The sequence below is a fragment of the Prinia subflava genome, chromosome Z, assembly GCF_021018805.1.
Source record: "Prinia subflava isolate CZ2003 ecotype Zambia chromosome Z, Cam_Psub_1.2, whole genome shotgun sequence".
In the NCBI taxonomy this organism is placed as follows: domain Eukaryota; kingdom Metazoa; phylum Chordata; class Aves; order Passeriformes; family Cisticolidae; genus Prinia; species Prinia subflava.
The window spans coordinates 32,413,609-32,421,925 of NC_086283.1; the positions used below are offsets into that span (position 1 = coordinate 32,413,609).

The window sequence follows — 8,317 nt, forward strand, 5'->3', positions numbered from 1 at the left end:
CCAAAGTGAATATCTGAAACTGCTCTAATTTTGTGTTTAAAGCCCAGTTTCGAGAAAAGGCCACAAACCACAAATCCTACAAATCTTATTTTAATGAATTCTCACTTCACCACTGATAAACATTTAAAGAAATGTATGACACCACGTAATCAGAAAAAATAATATAGATTGCTTAGACAAGTCATACACAAAGCCTATAGATGAAGGCACATAACTGATTAACCATCTTTGTCATTCTTCTCTTTTGTTTTGTATTATGAATAAATGAAACAATGCCTCAAATACAAGCTTTATAGGCTGACATCAAGAATGTATAGATCATTCTCATGCTTTTTTAACTTGGATAAACAGGTAGGCACCTAAACTTACAGTGATTTCTTTTAATCTTCAGTACTTAAATCTTGCCAGAAATATTCTAGTAGCCATTACTTATTAAATTCCTCAATAGGAGTATTAATATAATCATAAATGATCACACCTGAATAATTTGCTAGCAAATAGACTGCACATTATCTTGAGAACACTGGGCAAACAAATGGACTGAAAACATGGTACTGCTAAAACAAATACATGATAACAGAAATTCTGACATGATCACATTGAACCACATCAATGTAACCCCCCCCAAAGGCTTTTCTGCTGACAGGGGAAGTTCAGAAAAATTTACATTTCTGCTGTTCTCAACTCCTCCTGATTCGACAACTAATTATTGGCATGAAAATAAAGTAAGATATTTTTACAGGAAAAAAACCACAAACACACAGAAAAGCACCAAAATCCACAAAACACACATGCTACTCTACATACTCAGGAAGTCTTTAAAGTTAATTCAGATTCTACCAAACAAAAACACCTAAAATGCTCAGCAAATTTAAATAAAACGAACGAGGACCTAATTTTCCAAAGCAATACATATTGCTCCACCCCACAGGAAAGACTACAGGATGCTCACCACAATAACATGGGTCACGGTGGAGAGGGTGCTGTCTCCTGCCATCAGCGTGCGAAGGAGCATGTCATTAGTGCAGAATGTTACCAGTGTCCTTGGAGAAACCCTATGGAACAGATCACAGAGACAAACTGTGGGGTTTGCACCATTTAAAGGCTGCTAGCTTTCCATGGCTCAAAATTTAAAGCAGCTGCTGACCACAAGAGGAATTACAGTTCTCTCCCCAGAAGACTCATGCACACCACTTGTTTTTAAACTGTGCCTTTTCCCAGACATTTCCTAGTGCTTGCACCCTAAAATTTTGGACAATACATTAATTGAAAAAATAAGATTCAAACTGTAATAAAAATGCAAGTTAAAGAGAACCGTGAGAAACTCTGCCTGTCAATCAATTTACTAGAAAACTCCATGTGGAAAAATGGGTTCCAATTCCGCAGCATATGTTTGGATGTAGCCTTTGTATTTGCCTACATGTGCTAGGATGAGCCTGGCTGGATGCCAGGAGCTTACCCAAGCCACTCTATCTTCTCCATGGGCAGGGGAGAGGAAACACAATGAAAAACTCACAGGGTTAAGAGAGTCGTGGGTCTCTCCCACAGGCAACAGTCCTCCATGAGCTTCTCCAGCATGAGTCCTTCCCATGGGCTGCAGTTCCTCATGAACTCTTGCAGAACAAGTCCCCTTCCACAGGCTGTAGTGCTTCAGGAACAGCCTGCTCCAGCATGGAATCCCCACAGCATCACAATACTGACAGCAAACATGCTTCTGGGTGGGCTCCCTCCACAGGTCCACAGGTTCTGTCAGGACCCTATTTCAGCATGGACTTCCCAGAGGACCACAGCCTCCTTCAAGTATCCAGCTGCTTCAACATGGAGTCCTGCATAGGGGGATCCCTGCTGCACCATGGACCTCCATGGGCTGCAGGGGCACAGCTGCCTCACCATGGACTATGGCCTGCTCTGGCACCTGGAACACCTGCTCTCCTCCTGCACTGACCTTCTTGTCTGCAGAGATGCTTCTCTCACATAGACTTATCTCACTGATCCCCTTGAACTGCTGCCTCTGTTGTGCAGGTTTTTCTCCGCCATTTCCCACTGTCCCAGAGGCACTACCACCATCACAGATGGGCTAAGCCTTGGCCAGAGTCAGGTCTGTGTTGGTTGACACCGGCTCTGTCAGACATGGGAGAGGCTTCTGGCGTCTTCTCACAAAAGCTCCCAAAGTCTTGCCTTGCAAATCCAATACACTACAGCTGACTAAACCACACACTAATCAGATGATCCTCTGATTTTTCAGGAGGTCAAAATACTGAAATAGTACTATTCTATACCGGGGGCAGAGTTAGCTGTTCCAATATAAACAGATCTGTCACTATTTCCTCGAGTACTACCATTCTAAAGGAGCGGAAAAGTTCCTTTGCACTGTACTTTACATCTGTTCTCTGGAAGACAGTTAAGAAAACTTTAAAAATTAGACTTCTGTGTTACTATAAACACCTCTAAAAATCTCCACTCCAGCCTTTTTTTGTCCACAGCTCAAAATATTGTCATCTCCCCCTTTTAGTGCTTCTCTGGAGTAAATGTATTGATTCTTCTCAAGCTGGATTCTCTCCACTGCCTCCAGTAATTCTTCCACTTTGATGTGACTTTGCTCTTCTGCCTGCGTAGTACTCCCACACATTAATCATCCAGCTTAGTTGTGATACATCTTCATTAGCTCTTGTAATCCCTTAACAGCCTTGTGAGCTTTCACAAAAACATTTCAATTCTTATTGTGGCTTTGTTGTTCAAGTGCTTTCATTTTCATTAGCTATGTGTTATCTTTGTTTATTCAAGCCAACATAACCTTTTGCCATCTTCTGGTCACTCCTATCCCAATCGTTGCCCCTTCCCTAAAATGTCACTGGCTACACAGTGCAAAGATGTAAAAACCCCACACAATCTATCCATGCTCTGCTCTACAGAAAAATTCACCCAAGTGATACTGTAATGTCTTCTTTACATCACTTCATGTTTTAAACAGTAAAGCTGAAGCAGAGTAAATTTAGCCCTAACTAGACTGGTAAATAATGCTCAGTTTCATCAGTCACTTTCCAATTCTTGTTGTTTTCCCTTTTATGACCCCTATCAACTCACACTACATAACATTTGTTGCCACATGCTGGTCTTCCCACCTACCTTCAACACTTGCAGAACTTTTGGATCCACACATGTTAAAAGTAGTGAGTAGAAAAAGAAAACAAGAGGAAAATGTAGATTTGATCTGAAAATCAGACAAGAATTTACATCCACACTCTCCACAGAAGGAATCAATAGAAAGCACTTGAAATTCAGTTCTATAAGGCAACCTACTACATGAAACTGCAAAACACAAGAAGAAAGTTGTCCTTTTCACTCTTAAGTATTCCTTACCTGCAATACCGTAGGCCAGCTACACTTTATGGGGTTGCATCCCAAACATACTGCTGTTTAAATGTACATAAGATTCATGATACCAACACAAGACCAACTGACACTTAGAAATACCATTAGTACCTGCTTTCTAACCGGATCTGGTAACCGATTGTCTGGCCAATCTTCTCTTTTCTTTCTGCAGCCACTCTTTCAGCCACAGCAACAGCTGCTAAACGTCTTGGCTGAGTACAAAACACACGACAGGGAGTTCCATTCTTGGAGCAGTCATCAAGGATAAACTGAGGGATCTGTAAAGAATTGGTTCAAATTTACTTCTTGAGAATGTCACAGCTTTCTTAGCACAGGAAAACAATTTAACTGCATCTCAGTATTACACATTGCAAAAGACTTTTCAGTAAGATTATCAGTGCAAACATACCTGAATCAGCAGAAAATAAATTTCTAAGTATAACCTCTTTAGGTTTCTTTAAAGAAAAAACTTGCAGTGTCTCTCTCCTGCTTCAGAGAAATCTATTTAAAAAAAAGCCTTGAAGACAATCTCTTATTTTAACACAAAAAATATATTACTCTGGGTACTAAGAACAGAACTAGCCTTAGAAGAAAAAGGGCTATACAAACATCATAGCTACTTTCCCTTCAGTATTTTGAATTATTTTAATGAAAAAATTGTAACTATCAGAAAATTATGAGGAACTGTTTATGCTTCTAGTACCTGTCTGCTGGCTTAGTATATCAAAAGCAAGAAAGTGAATTGAAACACAAGATTTTCAATCATACAGGAAAAGAAAAGCCTTAAAATAGAATAAAAATGTCCCTTATCATAAATGTTACACAACTAGCTTTAGTTTAGTGTAAATACTGTTATCTTTTTATTTCATTGAAGAAACATACTTGAGTAGTTTTTCCTGATCCAGTCTCTCCTATAATCAAAACAATTTTATTGTCCTTTATTATTCGGACAATTTCTTCCTGTTTTTCAAGAATTGGTAGTGATTGCCTGAAGGAATCAAACTCTGATTCCCCTCTTTTCACTGGGACCTGGGGGATACCGTCATTAAGTCGACCACCTGTCTTGTTCACTTCTTTGTTTTCTGTGAAGAGAAGTTAAACGTTTATTTATACAGATATAGAGGAAGATCACTAAAACACTGCTCAAAAATTGTTCTTAACAATTAAAAATTAACATTGCTGACTTTTTATGCATCCCTGCAGGTAAAGTGACAAACCTGTCACACAGCTGGAAGTCATACTTATAGCAACATGTCCTCTTGTGGTGCTTGAAATAGATATTTTTTAAAACTGTTATTACTTTCATAGGTATTTTGAAGAAAACTAGACTCTTCCAGACCATTGTTCAAAGTCAAAAAAAGCCTACAACGAGCAGAAAAAGGGAAACTAAACCAGAGAAAAACAGCCTGGTGTATTTTGGTGGCCTTTGTATCCATGCCCACATTTCACATCTGCAGTTTTCCCTAGAAATACACACTTTCAGAATTAAACCTTTAATCTATTACATGCATTTGCCTGAAATCATACTAATTAAAGCATGCTGTATCAAGAATCATGGACCCCACACAGCAGTGTGATGTGTTGGAAAGCAGTGCATAAGTAGCCAAAAAACATCCACGTCTTCTGAGGGAGCTACTTCAAATCCAGCATTGCAAGTGCTCCTCTGTTATTCCTTGATAATTATTTTCCAGAAGAATGAAAAGCTTGCTGTAAATTCAATTATACATGTTTAATGTGATTAACAGATTCATATTCTAAATTACAAGCTCTGTTGTACCAAGACAAACACAGACTAAGAGATCAGGATAACTAAAAATACATTCTTGAGAAGCAGAGAAAGACAAATATTAGACTGTTCATAAATTGATCCCTTACATTCGTATGACATTGTGTTTCAATACTTTTATTATAGCTTCCCTCTGTTCACTAAACAATCCTGTTAAACAACTGAAACAATTAAAAAAATCAGCAAAGGAAGCACTTCAAGAACAGACACCATGTATCAGAAATGGGCAATTAAACAAGGCATATCGGTACAAGTGTTTTCTGTTCACTACATCCACCTCTGCAGATGTAACTCTTCCACTTGTAGCTGCTAAAGCTATAATCTAGATGAAAGTAATGCTTTAAATAAAAACAACAACAACATTTTATCAAAAGTCTGTCTTTCAGTGAATTCTTTCATATAGAAATCAAGAAGTCTGGACTGTAGTGTCTTAAGGACCAAATCTTTTTTGTAGAGATGAAGAAACAAACACCAAACTTCTTGATTTATCAAGGACATGAATTTCTGTAAGCAGAACAGCCAACTTCAATTTCTCATAAGGGTGTTCTTATGGCATCATGGTAACACCCTGATTCTTCAATCCCACTTGTATGAAGCCACATTTCACAAACGTGCCTCTGAAAAGATTTGGCTAGAACCAGCTCAAAGATTCTAAACTAACTGAGCACAAGGTAGACATCGCAATGTGCATGATACGACTGCCCAAATTCCTCACAACACCAGTTATAAAAGACCTTAAAAGTAAGGGAAATTCATCTGTTTGTTTAAAGATGTCTGATAGGACATAAGAGGGGACAGAACAGAAGGGGGTTTGTTTTGTCCTTGGTTGCAGGTGGTTATTTCAAGTGGTGTCAATGGACAAGTCCAAATCAGAAGACACACCCAACATACCAGATTCAACAGCACAGGCATTTCCTCGCTCTGTCCTTGGCAGGAGTTCTGTGCGTTCCTTATTTGTGACAGGAAAGCTCTGAATTAGACTCCAAACGGCGTGTTTTGTATGGAGAGCCAAGTCACAAGTCATGACTGCATGTGTCTCTGATACATCCTTTTTCCTTACAGTCAGGTATCGATTGGCTCCTTTTCTGTGAGGGGGGAAAATATTTTATGAACAAGTAACCTACTCTAGGTTAACTTTTATCAGTCAAGTTATGAGGTTCTATGCAAAAACTTTGAAAAAAAAAAACCCAGAGATCACAGTGAGAAGTCTTTTTAATGGACCCATTTAATCCACAGCATATAAAAGCAAGCCCTCCCAAAAAGCATGTAACAAGTTTTTCCAAGCATACATACAGCAATGAACAAAGATATTTCTATGTCTACTTTACATTTTTTCTCTAATACTATTCCTTGCAACACAGTAGGGTATGTTGAAAACATCAATCAGGCTATCTTTAGTCATGAAATTCCATTTGTCTGCACCAAAAACCTGAAAATTGTACCCCAACTCACCCTTTGCTTTTAGATACCAGTCCAAGAGACTGACAGAGCCGGTGAACAAACGCTCTTTCAGTACTAGTGAAACTAGAAGGAAATTCCATCTCTAGAAAGAGAAATAATCATTAAAAAACAGTAACAATGCAACAGGCAATAATCTTGACGTATTAGCTCAATGTTACAGAATCACTGAATTGTTAGGATTGCAAGGGAGCGCTCACCCAGTGCAGGCCCCCTGCCAAGGCAGTCACCCTGGAAAAGGTGCCATAGGAACACATCCAAATGCGTTTCGGATGTCTTCAGATGCGGAAACTCCACGCTCTCCCTGGGCCGAAGTTACAGTATTCTGCCACCCTCCATGGAAAGAAGTTCTCCCTCGTGTTGAGGTGCAACTTCTTGTGTTTTAATTTACGGCCATTGCTTCTTGTCCTGTCACCAAAAATCTGCACCGCCATCCTGGGACTCACCTTGGAGGTATTCATATGCATGAATGAGATCCCCTCTCTATCTTCTCTAGGCTAAACAGGCCGAGCTCCCACACCTCTCCTGATAAGAGATGCCCCAGATCCTCACCTCAGTGACCTCTGTTGGACCCCCTCCAGTAGCTCCCTGTCTCTGTGCTGAGAAGCCCAGAGCTGGACACAGCACCCCAGCTGCGCCTCACTAGCGGTGGGCAGAGGGGCAGGATCCCCTCCCTGACCCGCTGCCAGCGCCCTCCTAACACCCGCAGGTTCCCCCTGGGCCGGGCTGTGCCGCGCACCCGCCTCGTCCCCACTCCGGAACCGCTCCAGGGCGAGCTGCACCGCCATCTCCACCTCCTCGTCCACGCCGACCTCCCTGAGGGCCTCGGCCCGGGCGCGCACCGCGGCGGTGGCAGCCGAACCCCCTGCGGCCCCGCTGGGCTGCCGCCGCGGGACCCGTCTGTGTCGCGACATGGCCCCGACACAGCCCGGACACCGGCACGATCCGAGGCCGCCCCTCCTTGGCCCGAGGGGCGACGCTGGCAGGGGGGCGGGGCGGGGCCTGCGGGAGGTCACCCAGAGCCGGAATGGCCCCCGAACGGGAGGAAATAGGCTGTTTTCCTGCCGTTAGGGTGTCGAAGCCTGCCTATGTACTGAGGTATGTGTATGGCCGTGGCCAAAAACGTCAGTGTTACCCCGTCTGGTCATAAATTACGTGTTTTAATTGAATGACATTAAACGTAGGTGTGGCGAGGGTCATCTCGGGTCACAGCCTCCTCACTCTGTAAAGTGCTACTTGCCCTTGATTTTAGAGTGTCTTTTCCTGCTGGCCTCTGACTCCACGCCGAAGACATGAGATAAAAACTAAACCCAAACCTCTTGGGTATGACACAAGGCTCAGTGTCGAAGGCTGCTGCTTTGGAAACGTCATTAGGTCAGAAGGAGAGTACTTGGAAGAAGAATAAACTACTCCTCAGTTGTGAACTGAAGTGAAGAATTAAATAAATGGAAAATAAACACTCACTGTCTGATGCAGCTGGCTGAAAAATAGCTCTTTAGAGACCTCTGCCAAAGTTGTGTACAAGGCTCACTTCAGCCTAATTCTGCACTGAGAGGTCCCACTGGAGCTGAACGATTCATCTATTCTAAGGATACTTTTAAAGCTTTTTCAGTTTTTCAGTTCGGGTATCTGCCTATGTATCTTCAATCCAAGTACATAATTCTAGTTCCTCATAGCTGTTCCTGTAACATTCAGTACTGC

At 41.7% G+C, this 8,317-nt stretch overlaps 1 protein-coding gene across 3 annotated transcripts in view; it reads right to left on the reverse strand.

The window, feature by feature from the left end:
* Positions 1–7,691, reverse strand: part of LOC134564337 (3'-5' RNA helicase YTHDC2-like) — a 31,874-nt gene extending 24,183 nt beyond the window's left edge. The window contains exons 1-6 of one of the 3 annotated variants that reach the window (XM_063423135.1): positions 7,356–7,691; positions 6,611–6,701; positions 6,050–6,243; positions 4,255–4,454; positions 3,484–3,650; positions 953–1,055 (exon numbers count right to left, since the gene is read on the reverse strand). In XM_063423135.1, coding sequence (XP_063279205.1) covers positions 953–1,055; positions 3,484–3,650; positions 4,255–4,454; positions 6,050–6,243; positions 6,611–6,701; positions 7,356–7,530 — 930 coding nt within the window. In that variant the 5' untranslated portion in view covers positions 7,531–7,691. The other 2 variants (XM_063423136.1, XM_063423137.1) reach the window with 2 other exon arrangements.
* Positions 7,692–8,317: the final 626 nt, after the last annotated feature.